This window comes from Photinus pyralis, unplaced genomic scaffold (genome assembly GCF_008802855.1).
Source record: "Photinus pyralis isolate 1611_PpyrPB1 unplaced genomic scaffold, Ppyr1.3 Ppyr1.4_LG7, whole genome shotgun sequence".
Classification (NCBI taxonomy): Eukaryota; Metazoa; Arthropoda; class Insecta; order Coleoptera; family Lampyridae; genus Photinus; species Photinus pyralis.
The window spans coordinates 13,759,053-13,781,327 of record NW_022170738.1 but is presented as its reverse complement, the minus strand read 5'-3'; the positions used below and the strand labels follow the sequence as shown (position 1 = coordinate 13,781,327).

Sequence of the window (22,275 nt, the reverse complement as noted above, 5' to 3'; positions counted from 1 at the left end):
CAAAAGTCTTTTGTCGTTCTGGCCTCGAGGCTGTGCTACACTGTATAAGCAAAGAGTACCCATAATACTCTTTGGTATAAGAAAGAAACCACAACGAAAAAGCTTAAAGTGGAGGACTAGTAATGGTAAAGACGGAGAAAGTGCGGATAATAGCGTTCGTTTCCCTTTTGGAAAATGCGCTAAAAAGCGCCGAACCGAAATATGTAAGTGACATGATAATATTGTCATTGATGTTTTTTCAAAACAAAACGCCACCCTGCGGTCTTCGGTTAATTTAATCTCTATAGTCTATACAATAAGTATAGCAACTTTATGGACATTGAGGTAACTCAATAAGGTTATAAAAGGTTTACCTACTTTTGCTTTGTCACCGAACAGGCGCGATGGGACAGAAAAAGGTGGCTGTGTTCTGGTTTTATTGTGAGCTTTCAACATTTTCTAAAAGGGATTAAGTGATTTCTCAAATCCCAGGGAGGGGCCCGGGCCCCCCTTGCCCTTTAGTAGCGGCGCCCATGACTGGCGCACAGAAAGCGATGGCCACGAAGTGCCGGCTCGAGGGTAAAAGTTCGAGTCAAGCGCCAAAGCCTAAAGCTGTGTCTGGGCCGTTGGCTCAGGGGAGCAACCCGACGTCAGGGACCAAGCGTCTCAGATCGGAGGGAAGCACTCCAGGGTCTGGCTGAGGGCAGTTTAAGAAAAAGCCTTGAGGTTTTGGAGCACCCAAAGTTGCGGTGCTCCACGAACCTATGGGCAAGTCGCTGCGAGGGATCCTAGGGTCGCCATCGTTCCGGTATCACATCTGGAGGTGGTAGTTCGGCATTGTTTGAAGTGCGTTTGTAAACAATAAGCAACGCGCCTTGGCAAACACTTCAAAAAAGATGCACCTGATGCATTTATGTAAAATTAAAAGAATAATTAAGTATGTCAGAACATATTATAGATGGGGTGTACTTTTAAACTTACATTTTATTGCAATAAGCGCGCATCGCAAATGAAAGTCTACCAGGTACTAAATCCGTAACATTTTAAAATAATTTGTACCAATAATGAGGTCACACAGTTTATGCCTGAGCAACTTAATTATACTCGCAGCTCACTTGTTTTGTTAGACAAATTTGTTATTTACACGGACCGTATTAAAATAAGAAAAACCCACCTATGTAAGTAAACCAAGTTGATTGAATTTGAATTTAAATAACATCACATGTCCGCTTTATTTATAGACACCTTATTTTTGGAACTAGTCTTAAAACGAAAACATCTAAGTCTAAGTTTGTGTTAAAGACAATGAAAAAAGCCTGTTGGAAGGTTAGTGAGGAGAAAGGTATCGATTAATGGTGTGAATTGCTCGATGCTCAAAGCTTCTGTATGTTTATACTAATAATACCGATGCAACTGTTATGTGACTAATAATATATTATTGCCGATGTAAACATTAAAGCATGTGTACCTATAGGTGAATGATGAACCGTCATTTCCATCGGAGAAATGGATAAACATGCATGATGATTGCGCAACTGATGATACAGGTAGCTTTCGCCAAAACATTACCTATCTGCCATATATGTTTTATCAAGTATCTAAAACCGTAATAATTTAGCGGTGTACATTGATTTGGACAATGAGGACGAAGATGAAACAGACGGAGAAATTTGCAATTCCGCCTGGTCGCAACTTCCCGATATACTCTTGGGGAAAATCTTTTCCTACCTGTCAATCAGGCAAAAATACTACTGCAGTCTAGTGTGTCGCGGATGGTATCGCGCATTTTACTTGCCCGAAGTTTGGGCCCAGTTCGTACTGGAAGACTCCACGTTGACCCGTGGAAGATTTAATTATTACTCGGGGTGGCAGGTGAATACGCAGCGTGCCAGGCTAGGTTTAATTGCGTAGAAATTCAGTATGTTTTAGATCATCTGCGGACACAAGCTTGTCTTGCACAAGTAGGTAAATACTTCAAACATCTGACGTTGGATCCAATGCTCAACTTTTACAATCTCTACGAATTCATGAACATGATATCGTGGTACACAGAACAAAAAGCGCGAGATATTGTTAAAAGTGGGGTGGGAACAAACGTGCGAAGCTTAAAATTCACTTTCCCATGCAATATGGCCAACAGAGACGAAACGGAGCGCATACGTCTGTTTGGGACCGGAGGAAAACTGCTTGACGCCCTCAAGCGCCTCATGAGCAACTTAAGAAAACTGAAAAAAATTGAACTCATAGACCTGATGCTCGATCCCCAAGAAGCCCAGTATTTACTAGACGGTGTTTGCGAAACTTGCTATCTCACCCTACAATCGATAGTCCTAGTGAACACCACGAGAGTGCAGTACCAAATCTTGCACGTCGGCATTTTTTTAAACCTACAGGTGCTAGTAATTAGTCCGCAAAACTTGGGGGAAGACATGGTGGAGTTGCTCGGTTACACTAAATTGAGGCACCTCCACATTTTCCAAAATCGCTACACACCGAGCGACTTTACAATTAAACCTGTCCCGGCGAAAATATGGAAGAACTGTCACAGGAACAATCCGAAGTTGTGCATCCATTTAGAGTTACAGTGCAATAAAGATCGGCAACTAATATGGCAGGATGGCGCACCTGTAAAGTCAATCTTGTACGATTCGCCTCACACTGTAAGTTGTCAATTTGAAAATGTGCCGATTGTCGATATTCCTTTCAGACCCAAACCTTGCAGCTGATCAATGCTGTAGAACTGTACCGGAAGACTTTAACCATATACGGTCACAAGAATCGCCCCAGATACTATCGGTCTAAGTCGTTCCACGAGAGGATCGACTGCACGTTACTGCTCCTCTGTCGACAGTGCACTTCTTTGAAAGTTCTGGTAGGTTTAGCGTCACGAAAACTCCAATACATCAAAGATTTGTAGATCATCAACGAGCGGGTTTCGACGGCAACGTTACTGCTCATCGCCTTCACGGCGAGAAACTTGCGTTACTTGCACGTGCGAAGTAATGCGGTGATTAAACGTTGCGATTGGTCCCAAAATTCCGAATGGGAAGACGAGCTTTATATCTGGTTGAAGACAAACAGCAGGTCTTTTGAGGCTGTCGAGAAGGAGATTTCTCAAATATTAGGCTACAAGTGGAAAATGTTAACCGACAAACAATTTAACAATTTAAACATTAACTTGCACGATGATAACGTTTTGTAAACTTTAAGCTATACTGCAATTGTGATAATTTCTGTATAATATTCGTCTTTGTAATAAAATAACCAAAACCAAAAAATCCAGCGAAAGAGTTGAAAAATAGTGATCTGTTTGATTTTTTAATTAAACATAAATTAACAAGGTTTTCCAGAAGGTTTTACTCCAAAAGGATGATCGTAACAATGAGCCTTGCAGGGTTTGTCATACTTGCAAAGGCCACCTTTCGGTTTCCAATGCAAACAGCACGGTCTCGTACACTCCCCAGGTTCATACTTGATGCTCGAACCTTTCGAGGGTTTAGGCGGGCATGGCTGTACAGTTGCTCTCCACGTACCCAGGGGATGACAACCGGCCGGTGGACAAAGTTTGATTTGGCACGGCTTAAAGCCGGTCGGACATCCGGCGTTTGGATCGCATTCGCAGGCGAGCTTTTGGCTACACCTGGGATTTTTTACTGGGCGGTTACTTTTGGGTTGCTCGCAGTCGGGATTGGTTTGTTTTCTGTGGTAATCCACGTTGTGGTAATTATAAAAATTCGATCTACGATTTTTGTACTCTGTTTCAGGGTCGACTACCTGAAAAAGGCACATTGTTGCGGATCGAGCATTTAAAAGTAGTTCAAACCAAAACGGTAGGAGGTGGTGGCGCGTTAGGCAAACATAAGGGCTTAACATATTTCGGTTCGGTTGGTACGACCGTGCATGGCGGATCAAGCATACACACTTGAAGGTACGGAAAATCAGTGGGACTGCAAACCGGAGTGCATGGAGATGAACGGCAGCTAAAAATTAGTGGAATGATCTTTTGTCCCAAAAGTGAAAGATAACACATACCCATTGTCCTCAACTTGGTTTACCAGACTTTTTAATTTATCTAATACTGTAGTCATTGTTAAATTTAGAATTTTGATCCAGCTCTAATTTAAGCTACAGAAATTTTGATGGTGAAATTTTGAAACCGTCAAAAGTAAAAAACAAAAACTGTCATGTTGGAAAAACAAAACCTACTAAAAGGAATCTAGTTATTCCATTTTTCTAGTTAGAAGGTGTTTCTGCGCTCCTAATATAACAAGTATGTACCAGGAGAATTTATCAATCAAACTTACTCTGTCTTGTATTTTTGTAAAGACCGCCAGCCATGCCATGTCATTGAAACATCGAAGAGTTTTCGGTTCAACAAGCCGATTGAACATGGGTCAAATCCAATGACCCCATATAGGTTTCAATAATTTAGAAAAATCTAAAATTGTATGAAAATCAAAAACCACACTAGAGGAACCCTGCTAAAATACCACAAGGTAAAACAGCGGGTATTTTTATTAAAATAAATTGAATGAATGACCCCATATAGGGTTACACCCCTCTGTTACTTTTCTAGAACAGATTTACATGCGGTTTATTTCTTGTTGTCCTGATATCAATAGTTTAAAAATATTGATCAGGAGAACAGCCTCATGAGTTATGTTCTGTCCCAATAGATTTTACATCCTTTTGCATTTACCTTCAAGATTTTTAAGATCCTGATACCTTGAATAAAAAATATTTGTATCAAGAGCACATAACAGGACAATTTTATACCTACATGCTTTTCTGTTTATCAGAAAAATTAATTCAATCCATGACTGTTAAAATTTCTGTGTTTTTGAAGTTTGTATCAGGAGAACATACTACACAAGATTTAAATTGTACAGTTTCTTTGAGTACCTAATGCTGTGATACCTGATACCATTTTTAAAAGGTGAAATTTCCATCAGGAAAACATAAAGGAGGAGATAAGTATGTGAACATACCGTGAATCTGAGCGATTTTTTTTCGATTTTCTGACCGAACTCAAAAAGATAATACACAGCACAAGTGGGCAAAATCAGTAGTAGCATTGAATAAAAAATTAAGTCAATGGTGTAGTAGCCAGTTCGTGAACCATTAGTTCATTGCTCGATTGCTTGTATGATAATTTCTACCTACATAAGCTGACATTATTAATAAGTGTCTCACCTTCTTACATTTTCGTGATCTGGCCCTGATATAAGAATTATTATTTATAACAATCACGAGAACATACCATCAACAAGGTGTCTGTCAGTAAATTTACACCTTCTTACTTTTCCATGAGCTTGATCTCAGTATTAGAAGAAAAATTTGCATCAGGAAAATCTGTGAACGTGTCTGTCAATTAGAATTTTACGCCTTCTTGCATTTATGTGACCCTGATACAATTTTTTAAAGATGAATTTGTAGCAGGAAAATATAACACAAGAAAAGAATTTTTTTGTGTAAATAACGTCATTTTGGCCTAAACACCAAAAATAATGATGAGACATCCTGTACATGAGAGTATTTCAATTTGTTAAGTAAGTCTGGGAGAATAGATACTTCGTTTCATTTGAATTTGTATTTCCGTATTTGTTTTTCCGATGAGTATTTATTAGGCAAAAGTTAATTAATTTCAAGGAAATGCACTTCTGGTGCTGATAACGAAGATGCAAGTTTGGGGACATTTTTAACGCGTTCTTTCGAAGCTGTGTTTATCAAAGCTATTAGTGATTGGCGAGGTTCCTGAAATTTTGAGATTATGGTGTAGGTAGTGAAAGTGGTTGATCTTTAAAATACTGGAATTCAGAAGTTTGTTAATTAGGATTTGATGTTTAATTTCATTTGTGGTCGTAGAATAAATATTATTGTAATATCATGCAAGTTGTGTGTTTATTCGATCCCTTTAACGACGAAGAGAGATTTCTCATGTTCAATTACGTTTAATTTCGTTTATCCGCGCCCACTAGTTCATTTCAAGTGCTTTCAAAATTTGGTAAATGACCTTTTTGGAAGTTAACGAGTTTGATCTTGACAATTGTTTGCTTGGAATCAGGAATTTAAAGTCGGATTTTATCTTGTTGTGCCGAGGGCGCGGATGTGTATTGAGAGAAATTTCATTATGGAGCTAAGAACTGTTGTGTTTGCCCTATAAGTTCAAGGGTCACAGCATTTTTATTTCCTCACCTAATGTGGGGAATTGCAATTATTTTTTGTGAATGGTTTTGTTTCGCCGGGCCACAGCAATAATGATAAAAGCGTTTAGAGAATGATAGAAAGCGCGCGTTCCACTATAACCATATTTCAGTGGTATAAACCCACCATAAGAAAAAAAACTGTAAAAAATTTAAATTTCTTACTTTAATTGCCGACCGCCTGCGTGCGGGGTAATGTCCAAATAGGATTTCTACGCCTGTCTTTCAGGGATTTTGTTTTAATTCTTTCATGTGTTTCGAAATAAATTTGTGATTGTCAACCAATTGTGTGTTTATTCGAGTCCAAAGTGTGATCCAGGTAGTTTTCATGTCAGATTTTTCTATTCTTGCCCATTTATTTCAGGTTTCAGCTAATAACCAAGGTAAGCACCAGTGGCGGCTGATGAGTTACGCAGCTGGTGAGGCTGGGCGTAGGGATGGGGCACTTTCTTTTACATGGATGCGTATATTACAACAGCTGTTACACTGCGTCCTTCTCTTTTACAGGGAGGTTGTTGCAATATTAAGTAGCGCGCGAGAGAGAAACATGTGTATTGTTCCGTGTCAAAGAAGTAACGTACGCATCGATGTAAGAGAAGCAGACAGAAATATTAATTACATTAATTTTAGTTGTAGAGTAGAGTAAAATATAACTTCGAAGTTGTATAACGTTTATTATAATTTTCTTATGGCTATAATAAACGTTATACAACTTCGAAGTTATATTTTACTCTACTCACAAACGTTTATCGAAAAATGGAGACGTACATCAAAAATATTTAGTTGTAGATTCGGCAGCATAAACAGATATATTACCAAAACGACCAGGACCAGTACTTACCTGTACTGTGAATCTGTTTGCTGTTTTGACCTGAGAAAAGTTAAGCATTTTGATTCTTCGAAAAAGTAAATTGTATTTTAAAGAACCGGATTACTCATTGGATGGTATTTTAATAAACATATGACAATATAAGTGTCCCACGGTTTCGATATTTTGTTGCATTATAATACGAAGCGTCGTCGTATATATCTCCGGAGGTCTCGCCGTAGTCGGATCGCGCCAGACCATTCCAGAGCTATCACAATTAAACAGAGCGGGCGACGGTACGTTGTCGCGCATATAATTCCACACGCAATCTCGTAAAATCTGAACGATCTGTAATAAGTCGCTTAAACACCCGAGGACACGTCCACTGCTTTACGTACCTCAGAGCATTTAACGTAGGGAATTACGTCGCGTATGCTCGACAAGGGAGGAGGTAGTAATTGTCCGAGCGCCATCACGTCGAGTACTTTCGTTGTTGTGTCCAACATTGCTTTGTACTTTGATGGATCGACCAAGTGAGTTTGATCGCCTATGCTGTTCCACTGGTGAATGAGCGTCGCCGTGATTGCGCGTAGCAAGACCGAACAGTAGCATAGGGTAGGTCGGTACATTGCGACAAATGTCAACAAGTCCCATAGTAAAGGTGTGTCGTTAAATAACCTTCGTATGTAAAAGTCGCGTTCGATTGTGACCTAGAAAAGGATGTAAATATCATAAATCCTAAAAGAAAACATACCTTGCAAAATTCTTCTTCTGGCCACGGTAAGCCATTATACATAACATCAGGGCTAACAAATTGTACAAGCAATAATGAAACAGAAGTTAAGCTATCAACTGAGACGTCGACACCTGCAGTATCATCATCACCTACTGGTACGGTGCAACACGCCTTAAGGGTCCTGAGAAATTGCTCAGTATTGTCTGAGATAGCTTCCTTTGAAAGTTCTGCAGAAGAGATGGACTTCTTTCGACCATTCCCGATGACACCGCCATGCAACACTGACGAGTTCTTTGTTAAAACTATGGATTTACTCTACAATTTAATCGGCCGGTTAAAGCGCCATCTATACGAGGAAATGCTTACATTCTTTCTGTTTTGTTCAATCAGTAACTTTTCAAAGTCATCCGGTTTCAAGGACGATTCCGCTTTGGCACCGAATAACATTTTGGTATCGGAAAAGAGCGCACCTTCTAATAACTCGCGCAGCGCCAACATTTTCGCGGCTTTTGAGTGCAACACCACTCGTTTCAGCACGTTTTTAATTCGGCCGAGACCCAAAAACTTCTTTACATCTATCAAAGGTAAAAATGCTACACCGATACATTAAGTGTAAACCCACCTGATTCGCTACAACAGCGAAAGAAGTACCTCACCGCTCCAGAAGTTAAGTTCAAAACCGCCTGCAGAGGGATGGGATAGGAATTGATCCCGTCTAGCGAAGGCAGTCTTAAAAAATCCAGTAACTCTGCCACGGCATGTTGCACTTCGAGGTTGTAGTCCTTCGACCCGAACAGTTTGGTTAAATTAATGATATTGAAGTGGACTGCTCTCCAAATAACGTTCGAGTGTAATAGTGGAAACTGTTCACTTTTTTCCCAGCTGTACCATACAACAATTAAGCTCAGTTTGATCACAAAATTCTCATGCATTACATCATTGAATAAGCACCCCGTGTTAACTGATGAAATGAGAAAATCTGCCCAGGATTCTGTCGTCCCTCTGTTGTGGGGGAAAGTGAACCACAAATTTAAAGCTAGTTACCGTCTTTGCAGATTTCTTTACTTCTTTAAAATTCCAACGTTGCCAGATTTTTGGCAAGCGCTTTGAGTTTGAATAAACTAGATTAAAATATTGAATAAGCTTTTATTCAGTGCCAATATCCATATTATGTAAGGGAGGATCGATATGAAATGTAAGATCATAAGGAACAATAAATAAAGTAAAAAATGTAGTTTAATCTAATAAGAAAACAATTCTTCAATGTTCTAAGGACCATTATCTTTACATAATTAACAATCAAACTTTACCTAGCTCCATATAAGGATCTGGTAAATATGACAACACCGTTCAACTCTGATAAACAAGGAAAACAAAGGACCCTAAATATAACTGGTTTCCCTGTTTAAAATAGTCATTATTTTCAATATTTGTGGTAATTAACCACTTTGCAGTGTATGCAACACACCTTACACCAATTTCAGGTTTTCCTATGTAGTTATACTTCTTTAAAGTGCTTATTCAATGATTACATTTAAAAAGAAGAGAAAAACTAGTTTCAAATTAGCCCAAAACACTTTGACTGGCAGTATTAGGAAAGCATACCCGCTTTCATCCACTCACCGTAAAAGTATTAACAAATTCTTAATTAATTGCAAGTAAGCTTCTTCCTTGGAACCATCTGGCATTTCTTCAGCCTGTGTCACAACTTGGTGCAATATCACAGCAAAATGGCCCCCTTTTTCGCAGTAGGGATCTCGCGTCTTGTCCAATAACTCGTTGGTCAAAATGTAAACCAACGAGGCCAAGTGCTCGCTCGTGGTCGCATTTTTGAACAGATGCGCGCAAGATTTCACCAAGACCGACGGATTATTGTGACCTGAGCGGAATCGTTTGTGATTTACCAGCGATGCGTCTAGAAACTTACCAATAAATGTTATTATTTTCGCAGCGGTGCTAGCTTTCAACTGTGTGGAGGTGAGAATCTCGTCTAATTCGGCCACTTCGCGGATGAACGAGTCGAGAATGTTTATGACGGTGTTAGGATGTTGAGATTGTGCCCGTACCAAGGAATCGATTTCTTGAAGTAGATGTTCTATACGCAAATTATTATTCTACAGTTAGAAAATTCATTGGAAAACAAACCGAGCATTTCCTGCGCGCACTTTTGTATACTGTTCTTCATTGTATTAGCGATGGAAACATTCTCGATTAGAATACAATCCAGGAAGATGTTTATGATTTGTACTCCTCCTATTTCACACTTTATGATTAGGTTGATTATGATTTCCTAAAAAATGAGGACGAGCTTGTAATTGGTTAAATCAAGCTTCTGCACTGCCGACCTGGGGTACTCGTAGTATCCCTTTGAGGATTACATGGCCTCAGAGATTGTGCAAGAATTTACCACAGAAATCAAATTGTTCAATCTCGAACCGGACTCCAATGCCATGGGGAACCAAGACAAATAGATTTCTAAAATCTGTTGTAGCATTTATTTTATAATGCTTTTTTTTGTACTTTGTGGACGACTTTCTTTTGTGTCGTTATTTATTAAAAATGACAACAATGGATGGTCAGAATTTAATAATTAATGGTTACAATAAAATGTAGAAATGATAGAATATCTCGGATCTTTTGCATCAAACGTTTGAAACCTTGAAGTAAACGTTATGATCCTATCACCACATTATACAGTGTGTTCGACATAAGGGGATCTTCTTTTTTATTTGAAGAGATTCGAAAAAATCGTCAAATATAATTTTGTATGCGATCTATCCAAGGACATATTGAAATTTGTGGTATCGCTTCCGGTCAAACCGGTAATTGATTTAATGTCTATATTTTTTTAAGATTTTTGAAAAGAGTAATCATTTTTCTGTACGAGAACATAAAATATGCATATGGTTGATATACAAAAAAAGTATAACATAACAGACACCGCACACGGCATGCTAGATTTCATATATTTTCTAAATATTGAACCACGAATTTCTCCACCTTTTTGTATATCAACCATACCTTATTTTTTACGGTTTTTAAATAGTAGGCCATGGAATTTTGTTTTGTTTATTGTATCCATGGTAACTAAGGCAGCTGATAGCAATAAAAAAAATGGCTACCAGTAGCCAAGAATCCAATCTCCTCGTTGACTCACGAACTTTTTTAAAAACACCAGGATCATTTCTGATTGCGTTACACCCAGCAATTATTCAATTCCTCAAATCAAATCAAAGCGCCCTATCAAAAATCATCGAAATCATTGAAGATAGACATTATAAGAGATATGTTTTGAGAAATTCAAAAATATAATAATATACAGGGTGTTGTATGTATTTAAAATAGTAATGTTGGCATTGACACCCTGTACAATTTTCGTTGAAAAAATTTCAATCGCACATGACCTTTGTGTATCTTTGCATCTAACGTTTTGACCCACAAATCATGCCTTCATAACACACCCAACTTTTGCCTAAGTTTGCTGAAAATCACTCCACAAATATTGAAGGTAGCTTTCCGAACAAACATGACGCTGGCGGGGAAGGGGACTCAAAAAATCAGAAGGGTGGAGGAGTGTAGCGAGATAATCACGTGTATTTATTATTTCGCTAAAATGCACAATTTCTAAACCTGCAACCTTAATGTCTCTGTCTGTCTGGAAATTTTTATCACTCCTTCATTTTCCATAATTAAATTAAATAGGTACTTACCTGTATATAAAAATAACATACTGAAATTTTTTAAGATGTACATACTACAAAAATACACGTGATGGGGTGGGGGGAGGAGTCTTAAACCCCAACCCCACCACGAATCACCAGGGGTAGGGGGTTTACAAAATTGCTAAAAACTTGATTAATGGACCACCCCTTAGGTGCAAAATAAATACAAAGTGTTTGGTAAACGAAAGCAATTGTTTCTTTTGTCATTACTTTCTGCAAAAGTGACTCCCCCCTTGGTGCATAATCCGAACCAATTGTTAACAGTCAGGCACCAAAACCTACCTAGGGATACTAGTGCTTATACAATCAAAAATGCACTATTTCACATTAAATTTAAGTAAACATGATTGTACTTCTTTCAGCAAGAAGGTAGTGTTAATTCAATATTAGACAATAAATTACCTTTAAGGCATCAGGTGACCCAAAGTATTTACACCAGTCATCAATAAACCTGCATAGTTGCGTTACGGCAGAGAGAGTCACTACAAAATTAAACCTCCATTATGAAATAGAAATTCCTTGCGAAAACTCACGTGTCTCACAAATGTCCTTTGAAATCGCTACCAAAATTGTAGGTGATAGATACGCCAACTGCAGCAGAAACGGTACGGTTGCCTTCTTCTGCAACTTACAATCTTCCTGATCTCCGGGCGACAATGGCTTCAAGCTCCACTAAAACACGAATGCAAAAATTGTGAACACCCCTAATTCGCGCTTACGTTAAACAGATCGAGCAGTGCAGTATGAATATCTTCACAGTGACTTCCAGCTAGATGTCCCAAAATACCGACAACTGACTTTAGTTTAGGCGATTGGCTTCCTTGCTCGTAAGATTTATTTTGGCAGAAATCTTTTAATCCGCATGACAACACTCTTGTAATGACTGTCGTTGGAAAGCAACTACCGACATGTGCGACCACCCAATCGAAGTTGGGAGAGTGTTTCACAGATGTATCTAAAAATCTCTAAGTTGTGGAAATTTTAAAGAGTCGACCACAAACCTAATAAAGCATTGATACAAGCCTCTGTATCCGAATGTATATGCGAAGAGAGGCATTGTGTGGTAATGTCGATGAGAGTTCGTGTTGCTCGACAACTCATCCACAGCTGAAGAGTTTCGTTAACACTAGTAGAAACATGAGCTCGTCCCGCGTATCGTGTAGACAACTCGCCCAGTAATTCTAATGACCATGTACTAATAATCGGAGCCCATGCCTCAGCATTACTAGACACAAAATTACAAATTACACCATGAATTTCCGATATAATCGCCTCATCGTCTTCAGTTGCAGGCGGCAACTGTCCTGTCGCTATTTCAGTCTAAAATAAGAGAGTCGTAGGACTGCAGATTGCGATCGTAACCCTACCTCTATGCGAACTATGAAATTTTGTGTCGCCACATTAAACACGGTGCAGAAGTATTCCAATACAGCATCGCGGGCCGCCGGAAGGGTTTTCAATAAGTTTAAAGCCGCTTTTGTTAATTCGAAGTGATTCGGTTTCGTGGAGTGAGTAGCCCCTCCGATGAACGACTTTAATTCAAGTAATACGTCCGGTTGCTGAACGTTTCGGATTGTAGGGGACATTATTCTAAACGGGTAGCTTTAAATTTAATTCAAATAAAAGTCAAGGTTCGAAGAAATTGAATATTTTCCGTGTGACTGAGCCACACATCTTCCGACAATACTAAATTTTTTGAGGTTATGTGAACTTGTTTACAATTTTGGATGTGTCGCAACGTGCGACACCGGGAACATAAATTGTATCTTACTCAGGGTGATTCAAAAAAAGTGTAACGTGGAGAGAATTTAACAGACGCTTAGGATTTAAAGATTACAGTTTACAGTTTGCGATCACACTCCTCCGAAGCGGTTCGACCGATTTTTATGAAATTTTATTTCCGCCGTCGTAACCGAACGTATGTACCATCAAAGAAAATATTGACTGATAGGCGGTACGATATGTTCTTGTCATGGTCAATCAATTAATTGTGTTTATTCAAATCCATTATACGACTCTGATAGTTTTCATGAAATTTTTCTTTTCGTGCCCAAGAATTATGTGAGGTGTTAATTTGTGTAGTTAATTCTTTGGAACTTTTGGAAGAAAATAATTCCGATTCTAAATTTAAAGGTTGATTTGTTTTGAGCTATCTGGACAGGTGTTTTGTGGGTGGCGTAGTAACTGGATGGCACTCTTAGACCATATAGTACATGGACTGCTATTAGCCCTATGCTTTCAATACAAAATGGGTGGTCACGGATAGAGGGCACTGTAGTCGTGGGTATGAATCTCAGGGTAAACTAAGGTCGTATGAACACCACTCGGATCGCGTAAAGAGCATTTAGTAACCGCGTAGTACGGGAAGCTTTTATATACTCTTCATTATTTGCTATACGTTCACAAATAAGAATAAGTTTGCTTTTTTTGGGATATCTAGGCGATTAATTAATTGACGTTTGTGAATTTATAGGTTGACAGTCTCAAATCGTGTCTCATCGGACAACTTCGAACAGACTCGTTTACCCTGAAACTCACATACCCAGGCGACGTCCTTGACCATATTTTAGTTACAATTAGCAGTCCATGTACTATATGGTCTAAGATGGCACTGCACACAGCAAATATTGTTACACAGTTGTGATAGCGTTCAAATCTGTGAAATAGGTATTTTTTTTATTAAGCCTCAGCCTCATACATTTTGCTCCCACAGTAAATTTTAAACCATAATAAGTATGTATCTCTTACCTTATAATTTAAACGGAATACCAACAAATTTCGGTTTCTGCATAGTTTTGTCCAATCTCAACAAGATTTCATGGGTAACAAAAGGTGCAGTCTTCGCAGGGCAATAGAATCTATAATCATTGCGATCCAGTGGCACAAGGGGTTCATACCACCCATAACTGTAGTAATAAAAAAATACAAAGTAAAACAATATAAAAAGGGGTAGGTACTTGTGACTTTCGGTGACTGGCCATGGATACTTGTCTCTTGGCAACTTGTCTTTGGCCAACTTTATAGCATCGACTAGTTTCGGATCGGCCTGCGTTAAATCCAAGGTATCGTGGCGCGAGTAAAACTTACCGGGTATAGTCGGTCCTAAAGGGCAAACGAAGTATGTCAAATTGAAAGATGCATTAACACTTAACTGAAGTAATTGGGGGTATAGTGATCATATACTGTAAAATAATGGTCATCTTTTTCGTATCGTTCTTTTAGGAATCTTTCTGTTATTTTTTTAGACATTTCAATTTTATTATTAGGAATTCACAGAGAATTTCGAAAAATTAATCAAAAGTTTGTTGCTAAGGAATTATGTCACTTATATACTGTCGTGTTCGTCCTCCCATGCCAGAATTGTATTCATATTAGCAATATTTTTTGTACTCCACGGTTCTAAGGGGTCTGGAGATTCTGGCGGCGATTGATCCTTTCTATTGGCAGAATAACAACTCCTGCCGACATCAACAGAGGGCACCACCCTGAAAGCGATACATGAAATGAATACTTATCATTGTGTATTGTACCGATTAGCTTTTGCAGTTTTTGCTCTTTTCTTTCGTTTTCGTTCCACATTGTTGCCACTTTGAAGCTCTACCCCGCTACCTTCCTCCTTAATGTTCATCGTTTCCGAAATGGTGACCGAACTGATCAGATTGTACACGATGAAAGCACTAGTTGATCTTAAGCTACTTACAGTTTATCATTGGCGACGGCCACGTCAATGTTGTAAGGCCTCAGATTTTCATTGTCTACCATTTGTGATTGTCTTACTTCTCTTATTCTTTCTTCTGCATAGTCGAGATCTACTGTAACATGTTCGTGCTCCAAACTTTCTGAGGAACTTGTGTGCAAATTTAGTAACGTCGTACGGCTGGACGTTTTGGATTTGGCGGAAAAGTGCCTTTTACAAGCAGATTTTGCTCTTCTTGTTCTCGATATTTTTCCCAGTAACGGTGCATCTAAGAACATTTTGCATATCAAAAAAATTGTACTCGGGTGCCCGGGGATAAAAAAAATAGACTGATCTGCGAGTGATCTGCTTGGAGAGCTAAAAATGGGAAATTACCTCCAAATTCTTCACTATCACTGGGATCTAAAGCAACAAATCGCTTCTTAATTGTCTCAACTGTTTTCAGAAGGGTGTCTGTGCCTGTAAAAATTCCCGCAATTGCTTGCACACCAGATGCCGCTGGTGGTTTCAGTGTTATTTCTTCGGTAACTGATAAATTTGCAGCTTGGACGGCTAGGTGATTTAACTTTTCTGGTTCCGCTTCGTAATTCTTTGAGCATAACACTAATTCGCGCAATGGATCAGTAGTTATCACATCGTCAGACACGGTGGGTTGATTATTGCATTGCAATATAATTGGCGGTTGCGTAGCGCTTGGTCCTTGTGGTTCATTACTAATTCTCACCTGCTTAGTTATTGCTTTATTTTCGGTTTGGATGCTCACCTGCAAAGTTAAAAGAATTTTCTATTGTTACTCAAGCCAAACATATACGCTCTTTTCCGGCTCAGGTTTGCTGTTATTCGCCAAATTTAAACCCTGAGCGGCTCCACCAATGTCAAGGTCGTGAGTGAACGCCATTATGTCGAGCGTTGTAGTTAAAGCTTCACCAAATGCTCCCGTTACGTTAGGACCTTGAGGATCTGTGAGCGGGTCAATGCGAGCTCTAAACAAATGATGACATAACACATAAACTTAGCAAAAGGAGCATACTTTTTCACTTTCACAGGAGAAGTGATCGATTCTCTTCCCCACATCTGACATCGCAGCTCTTCACCCGTCATACCTCTTTTTCTTAACGCGTTAATCGTAACTTTCCCAACTCTCTACAACAAACAGTCTCAGGCATCAACGTTAATAACCTCAGCATACCTTCCAATTGGCTACGGATCCTTTGCGTTGCTTAGCTTTCGTTTTACTTTTCAATTTGATAACCATGACAGCTCTTTGCTCCACGCTAGGATCCTCGCTAGGTCCCAAAGAAATACTATACTCTTGTAAGTAACGGTGGGCATCTGCTTGTGGAATCGCCCTTTCTAGTGTCACAACAATTTTTGCCCACTAAAATCAACCTTAGTCTAAGAAGTGGACATGGTGGGAGGGAGACCTGCCTGTTTTGTATACTCCTTCTCGCTCTGTTCAATTACGTGCGCGTAAGTGTTACCCATCATAGCAATTAACATGTTAAGTAGTAAGATTGGCACAAAAACCATGAATATTATGAACACAGACTTACTGACCGATGGATATGTTGTTTGTGCGAGTTCTTGATACTGAAAGATACTTTACAAGTAAATCAACTCGGTGGCATTGTTGCATACGTCATAATTTCCCAGAGTAATTTGGAACAAAGCCATCCAGGTCGATGTGTAACTGTTATACAGCGAATTTTTCAAATTTGGAAAACCCTTGTACAAAAAATAAAACGATTGCGAAAATCCGAACAGAACGATGGTGTATATGATTCCAAACGTTAACATGTCTCCGGTAATCATGCTGTAGATCATTGTAACAAATGGACCAGTCAGACGCACGGCCCTAAAATATTGTGTCAGTTGTTTGCCGGTGCAGATAGCAATTACCCTGCAAAGAACATTAATAGAAACCAAGAGCCTGGAACGGCGAAAGCCAGAATGGCCTCTTCGGTTTTCTTATCGCGATAAATACGAAATGGTATACAGGCCAGTATGAGCAAGTTGGATATTAGAAAAATCGCCTTTGCGGGAGAGTGAACCTCAAAATATATTATTGAAGGGAGGGTTTAATTGTGAACCAGTTCTTACCTGTTGCTTCAAAAATGTCCAGAAGCCTTGATTTTTTATTTCGTCACCTTGTTGAATGACTACATAGTATACGACAGCTAAAATAGTGCCAATTTCTGCAACATACCTGCAAGTATGCGTAAAATAACGAAAAATTTCCCACGGTGTAGAGGGGCCATCATGTGGATTTTATTTTGTACTCTTGTAAGCGCCAGATTCTGACTTATGGAATGTGGAAAATTTTTTGGGAAGCATAAAAACGCCTAACCTCTACTTCATTTATTCCTTATTGCCATGGAAAGGACATATAAAGTTCTGAGTAGACCACACACCTTGTGGCTTGCCACAGCATTTAAGCCCCCCTTGTTTCCCTCCATGATCCAATGCAAACCTGCAGGTTTTGTGCTATCTAGGTCTCTACAGTAAGCATTGCCATAGGTGCCTAATATTATCCAGGACACAGAAAAGGTACTAATAAAGATCATTAGAAGTACCTAAGCTATAAGAGGATAGAATGTACGAACCTTCTAAGACTCTGGAAAGCATTTGGAATGATTTACAGAGCCCACAGGAATTTCTAAATGGGAAAGAATGCGCATATCTTCATTGCGAATCTACAAAGTTCTAGAAACTGCAACGCTAGAATGCTCTAAAAAGCACCCAGATCTAGAAGTATCTTAGGTGGGGGACAGAAGTTTATAGAGGGCCCAGAGATCAGGAGACATTGACAAAATGTTATAGGAAGCTTAATATGACTTTTATTTCGTAGCACTATACTTTTAAGATCTCTATATATATAGTCTATGATATAGTGTAATAATGAACCACGCCTACCATTAGCTCACTACTATTTATAGTGATTATAAGCAATGCCCTTTCCAGAACTGGGGGAAATTAGAATTAGGACATAGAGAGCATACATGGCCCCTCTACACCTTAATAGGAATGAAAGAAAAAGTTACCTGCATATCACAACACCATCATCAGTTGCCTGTAAAAGTGGTTCGTCTGGATCTTCGGGACGTAAATAGACCGCCATAGATAACAGGATAAGATGTATAATAAAAATGAGCAAACGTTTCAGAAATTGTTTCTAAAAAACATTATAGAACGCAACTTCCTATGTCTACTGTGTATGCATACTCGCACAAAAGTTTTCCATTTTTCTTCTAACAATCGTTGAATAATCCCCCCGTCCAACATGTTTAAATGCTCTTGTTTGGTACCATTCAATATAATGAAAAGTGCCGAATTCCAATCTACAAAACCATATTTCATCGGTTCGTTTTACAGAAATACTATACTTGTGCGTCCATCGGGTAGTAAAGTATCTAAAGCGTTTAAAGTGTATCCGGAACAAGTAATGTTGCTGTAGCGCCAAAATTCCTTAGAGGACAGCTCTAACATTTCCCTAAAAACTTCGGCTCGTCCTAAAACAAAAGGGTAACTACAAATATTACAAAATGCGCAAACTCACCAAGCTTACAGGCTAACGTCAAAGGGCTAAGTCCCGATTTATTGACAATACCATTGCTGGCAGGCAACTTTGGATGTCTCAAAGCATACCCGAACATGTCCTGTGCAAATCTCATAAACTTTTCATTGTAAATCACCGACTCACCAATTTATCACAAACCACCACCATGTGCAGAATCATATTTCCAAAATTATCTTGCAGATCTGGGTTTGCGCCACTGTCGAGGAGTAAGTTGTAGACACTTTCATTGGCGCAGCAAGCTGACCAAGCCAAGGGATATTCGCCTAAATAAGCAAGTCCCTCGTAATCTGTGTGTTTTGCCGGCCACAGTCTCTGCTGATCCCTTGGAAGGAAGAAGCTGCCCGTTGCTCTTTGATTGACATTAGCACCCGTCTCAATTAAATCCTGTACCAACTCATTGTTGCTATAGGCGATGGCCAAATGCAAAGCGCTTGCGCCTAAATACTCCTCACCTTCAACAATGTCAACACTTAAACGTGGAAAACACCTAATCAGAGTCCTCGCTAATTTCGTATGTATTTTACTATCGCACATAATTAACACGTGCAGAAGACTTTCACCTAGCGCCCCACGGTACTGCATCTGCCAGCACGCCTCGTGATCCGTCCAGTGCGCAAGTGGATCGTGAGGGCTCAACGAGGCCTCGATCGGAAGAACGACTTGTTGATGATCCCTAAATTTCCATCTCAAATATTCGGCACGGTTGATTATCTGCCCTTTGCCATCCTGATACATTAACTGCCCGAACTGTTCCCTGATCAGTTTTTCCACCTCGACAATGCCGCCCACGTTATAAGCGTCGATTAATTCACCGCCTCTCTTGTAATTCGCGAGGTTGTACAGGAAACAGCCGTCTTGAATCGACGCCTGACTAATTACGCGATCTAATGTGGAACCGCTTTCTTGTAACTTATTCTTTCTTGTGCTGCAACGCTTGCTTAAACTTTTGCCCATTTTTGAACGATGATGTGCTGTAATGTTTGATCAATACTAGGCATAGTAAATAAGATGTGGGTCACTCAACTACATTGACCTATTAAATGTTTTTTGCAATTCATACTAGGACTAAGATCATACCTAAAGGAGGGGAAAGAAAAATTTCAGGACAAATTTCTGCAAAATGGCTTTTGCCTATCCTAACTAGAAAGTAGGTTCAAATGTCGAAGGAAATATACTGAACTGGGAATAAGCCCAGAAAACCCAACACAAAACACTATAACTTTATAAGTAGGTATAATTTAGTTTCCGAGTGGACAGACGGACGGATGGGTTACTTCAATTTTTTTAATGCTCTAAAACATATCCCCGGATGGTTTAGATTCACAATTGGGCTCGATCGTATTAGGTATAGGATTTTTTTAATTGATGTCGCACTCTGATATTTTGCGTCATACCGTGCCGATGCCTTTAGAATTTACATTCTGTAGGCTAGGTATCCGTTATTTATATCCATCAATATTAAGCGGACTAAGTCGTGGGAGAAAATTTAGTTTGTTATAAAAAAAATGTCCAACTGTATTTTCAAATAAACAAATAGGCCCGACTGCCCGAGTTTTAGCGTAAACAAATTTACACACTCTTTAACCGTCGCGAAACTCAGCAGCCTCGTTTTCTCCCATATTTAAGGAAACACCACTTCCACAATAAAATCCTTCTTTAAACATTTTCAAATAAATCACCAATCACAACGGAAAGCGCCAAACCTTGCCACTTCTCCAATATGTAACGCGCAACTCTTCGAAATCCCTGCACCCTTGTTATCAGCACCAGATGTGCATTTTCTTGAAATTATTTCGTAAATAACCCCCCAGATTTACTTCAAAAGTTGAAATTATTCACATATACAGGGTGTCCCGTCATTATTTTTAGTGTTTAGACCGAAATACCGTCTACGTGACCTAGTTTACAGAAGATCTTACGATAGTTGGGAAAGGAACAGCGAATCGTTCATTGCTGTGAACTATTCCATACCTTTCACACTGTGAAACCTGAATTTTATTTCCAAAATTTTGAGACTAAATGCCACAAAAGCATTATACTTACACGATTATTTTCACAATTTAAAAAGGTCGTTCTGCTATTGACGCGTTTTTTTACCACCGTTCCTTGACCGATTAGCAGCACTGTGACGGCGAAAGAAACTGCCAAACACACCTATAGGACTGTAGCGAAAAAAATGTGCCAAATTCTTTACAGAATAGCTTCCTAGCTCAAACTGTCCCTTTGGAAAATACGCTAAAAATCACAAGCTCAGTAGCATACCCAAAGGATTGCAAACCATTACCAAGTATTCTTGAAGGTGTAAATCCTGTCAGTTTGTAAGTGGAACGCATAGGACAAAATCTGATACAAGTGAATACCAAACGATCCTTGAGATCTTCACTACGCATCCATCAGTTTTACAATAACTTTTTGGTCGGATAGCATTGAAAAGTGCTTATTCAATGCCGATAGTCTATGTAGCTGAAAAACAATAGCGACAGAGTGCGAAAGTTTGCGGCGCTGCCGTTTTTCAGTAATTCCAAATACAATATGCCATACTACCTCCATTTTTTAAATTTGGTGTTTTTCCTGTGATCGTTTGCGACCCCCTGCCATTTTTTAGTTAGGTATGCCAAATACAAAGTTCCATACAGCGTCCATCCACCTCATTTTGCGTGGCTCAATTTGTATAATGCATCCATAAGGTTGTCACCTTTCCCATGGCATAGAAAGTCGCAAAGAGGACAGGGTACGAGGCCCTACAGGCCTTCTCTCCATCCTAGACAAATGGTGTGTATCATTGTCTATGAGCCAAGAAGGTAAAGAACAAAGGTCTCCGGGTAGCAGACCGGCGGCCCTTACAGGAGACGCAACAAGCAAAAAAAGTATCCCTAGACCTATATGTAATCAGAACCCGGGAGAGACATGCTGGTCAAGTGAGTGGGAGGCGGCTAACATATTCAATTGTGCCACATATACCAAAAACCATACTTAATTGCAATAGTGAGACATGACTCATTTAGCCACTACTTCAACAGGTTGAAGCTCAGATGTGTTAATGTACCCTGTGAGTATGGGGGCAGTAGCTTACCCGTACACGTCCCTTATGAATGTGGGCCCCCGAACAAGCAGGTGCACTATTCAGTATACGCCTCTTACATCGCCACAAAAGAGAGCTGACCACTCTCATGTAGTAACGAAAACCTTACTGCTGGTATTATAAAGTCATACTTAACTATGTTGTTGAAGACATGCCTTAGCAACACTGTTAAACGACAACGTCGCTAAACAACCAAACCATACCTTTGCTTCTATTGGCTATTTTTTAATAATAGTGAATGATAACCCATAAGTGTGATTGATAACAACACTATAATTATGAAATATCATTATCGGTTGCAAAGATAATGTTCGTTGAAATTATTACCTCCATATAAAAGTACCTACTTTATGTTCGGAGAGCATATATTCGACAAACCATTCCTTGTTCTAGTAAGACCTCTAAAATGAGGTTCAGGTCTCGATAATCGCAAGAAAAATCAAACTGAAAAACGGCGGAGGCACAATCGAA

General features: G+C 39.3%; 4 protein-coding genes across 9 annotated transcripts; 1 reads left to right on the top strand and 3 right to left on the bottom strand.

Annotated features, from left to right (window-relative positions):
* The first annotated feature begins 186 nt into the window (after positions 1 to 186).
* LOC116176386 lies at positions 187 to 3,280 on the top strand. Of its 4 annotated transcripts, XM_031494913.1 has the most exons (7): positions 1,073 to 1,157; positions 1,221 to 1,305; positions 1,454 to 1,526; positions 1,598 to 1,851; positions 1,899 to 2,639; positions 2,687 to 2,851; positions 2,897 to 3,280. In XM_031494913.1, the coding sequence occupies exons 2-7, from the start codon at positions 1,285 to 1,287 to the stop codon at positions 3,179 to 3,181; spliced, it is 1,539 nt and encodes a 512-aa protein (XP_031350773.1). In that variant the 5' UTR covers positions 1,073 to 1,157; positions 1,221 to 1,284; the 3' UTR covers positions 3,182 to 3,280. The 4 variants fall into 4 exon arrangements, with proteins under 4 accessions (XP_031350776.1, XP_031350773.1, XP_031350774.1 ...); XM_031494916.1 differs by lacking the exons at positions 1,073 to 1,157; positions 1,221 to 1,305 and adding an exon at positions 187 to 203; XM_031494914.1 differs by lacking the exon at positions 1,454 to 1,526 and having other exon boundaries at positions 1,221 to 1,321.
* Positions 3,271 to 4,157, bottom strand: LOC116176387. Its single transcript, XM_031494918.1, has 3 exons — positions 4,012 to 4,157; positions 3,803 to 3,959; positions 3,271 to 3,753 (listed from the first exon to the last, which is right to left on the bottom strand). The coding sequence occupies exons 1-3, from the start codon at positions 4,065 to 4,067 to the stop codon at positions 3,313 to 3,315; spliced, it is 654 nt and encodes a 217-aa protein (XP_031350778.1). The 5' UTR covers positions 4,068 to 4,157; the 3' UTR covers positions 3,271 to 3,312.
* A 2,919-nt stretch (positions 4,158 to 7,076) lies between these two features.
* On the bottom strand, positions 7,077 to 14,349 carry LOC116176088 (integrator complex subunit 5). 3 transcript variants are annotated; one of them, XM_031494559.1, is made up of 14 exons: positions 14,197 to 14,348; positions 12,816 to 13,050; positions 12,450 to 12,768; positions 12,168 to 12,403; positions 11,982 to 12,120; positions 11,851 to 11,930; positions 9,872 to 10,016; positions 9,654 to 9,821; positions 9,350 to 9,605; positions 8,349 to 8,608; positions 8,093 to 8,301; positions 7,745 to 8,041; positions 7,389 to 7,700; positions 7,077 to 7,338 (listed from the first exon to the last, which is right to left on the bottom strand). In XM_031494559.1, the coding sequence occupies exons 2-14, from the start codon at positions 13,032 to 13,034 to the stop codon at positions 7,114 to 7,116; spliced, it is 2,865 nt and encodes a 954-aa protein (XP_031350419.1). In that variant the 5' UTR covers positions 13,035 to 13,050; positions 14,197 to 14,348; the 3' UTR covers positions 7,077 to 7,113. The 3 variants fall into 3 exon arrangements, with proteins under 3 accessions (XP_031350419.1, XP_031350420.1, XP_031350418.1); XM_031494560.1 differs by lacking the exon at positions 12,816 to 13,050 and having other exon boundaries at positions 12,450 to 12,673; positions 14,197 to 14,349; XM_031494558.1 differs by lacking the exon at positions 14,197 to 14,348 and having other exon boundaries at positions 12,816 to 13,167.
* Positions 14,350 to 14,412: 63 nt separating this feature from the next.
* LOC116176087 lies at positions 14,413 to 21,944 on the bottom strand. The gene is made up of 18 exons (XM_031494556.1): positions 21,007 to 21,944; positions 20,766 to 20,957; positions 18,846 to 19,693; positions 18,702 to 18,801; positions 18,529 to 18,654; positions 18,368 to 18,483; positions 18,187 to 18,317; positions 17,246 to 17,351; positions 17,045 to 17,196; positions 16,784 to 17,000; positions 16,574 to 16,735; positions 16,335 to 16,523; positions 16,176 to 16,288; positions 15,957 to 16,128; positions 15,521 to 15,908; positions 15,149 to 15,413; positions 14,979 to 15,098; positions 14,413 to 14,933 (listed from the first exon to the last, which is right to left on the bottom strand). Exons 3-18 carry the CDS (start codon positions 19,674 to 19,676, stop codon positions 14,774 to 14,776), a joined length of 3,348 nt encoding a protein of 1,115 aa, XP_031350416.1. The 5' UTR covers positions 19,677 to 19,693; positions 20,766 to 20,957; positions 21,007 to 21,944; the 3' UTR covers positions 14,413 to 14,773.
* Between the last annotated feature and the right edge of the window lie 331 nt (positions 21,945 to 22,275).

What these genes read in the sequence shown, in the direction of transcription:
- LOC116176386 (XM_031494913.1), top strand. Translation starts at nt 1,285, where the DNA reads ATGAAAAAAGCCTGTTGGAAG. An exon ending in ATTATTACTCGGGGTGGCAG is followed by an intron (nt 1,852 to 1,898) that starts GTGAATACGCAG and finishes GTAGAAATTCAG; the next exon opens with TATGTTTTAGATCATCTGCG. An exon ending in TGTACGATTCGCCTCACACT is followed by an intron (nt 2,640 to 2,686) that starts GTAAGTTGTCAA and finishes TATTCCTTTCAG; the next exon opens with ACCCAAACCTTGCAGCTGAT.
- LOC116176387 (XM_031494918.1), bottom strand. Translation starts at nt 4,067, where the DNA reads ATGACTACAGTATTAGATAAATTAAAAAGTCTGGTAAACCAAGTTGAG. An exon ending in AACCAAGTTGAGGACAATGG is followed by an intron (nt 3,960 to 4,011) that starts GTATGTGTTATC and finishes ACTAATTTTTAG; the next exon opens with CTGCCGTTCATCTCCATGCA. An exon ending in CACCACCTCCTACCGTTTTG is followed by an intron (nt 3,754 to 3,802) that starts GTTTGAACTACT and finishes TGCCTTTTTCAG; the next exon opens with GTAGTCGACCCTGAAACAGA.
- LOC116176088 (XM_031494559.1), bottom strand. Translation starts at nt 13,034, where the DNA reads ATGTCCCCTACAATCCGAAACGTTCAGCAACCGGACGTATTACTTGAA. An exon ending in TTGTATCAATGCTTTATTAG is followed by an intron (nt 12,404 to 12,449) that starts GTTTGTGGTCGA and finishes AGAGATTTTTAG; the next exon opens with ATACATCTGTGAAACACTCT. An exon ending in CACTGCTCGATCTGTTTAAC is followed by an intron (nt 12,121 to 12,167) that starts GTAAGCGCGAAT and finishes TTCGTGTTTTAG; the next exon opens with TGGAGCTTGAAGCCATTGTC.
- LOC116176087 (XM_031494556.1), bottom strand. Translation starts at nt 19,676, where the DNA reads ATGGGCAAAAGTTTAAGCAAGCGTTGCAGCACAAGAAAGAATAAGTTA. An exon ending in TTACTCTGGGAAATTATGAC is followed by an intron (nt 16,736 to 16,783) that starts GTATGCAACAAT and finishes AGTATCTTTCAG; the next exon opens with TATCAAGAACTCGCACAAAC. An exon ending in GATCCGTAGCCAATTGGAAG is followed by an intron (nt 16,289 to 16,334) that starts GTATGCTGAGGT and finishes TGTTTGTTGTAG; the next exon opens with AGAGTTGGGAAAGTTACGAT.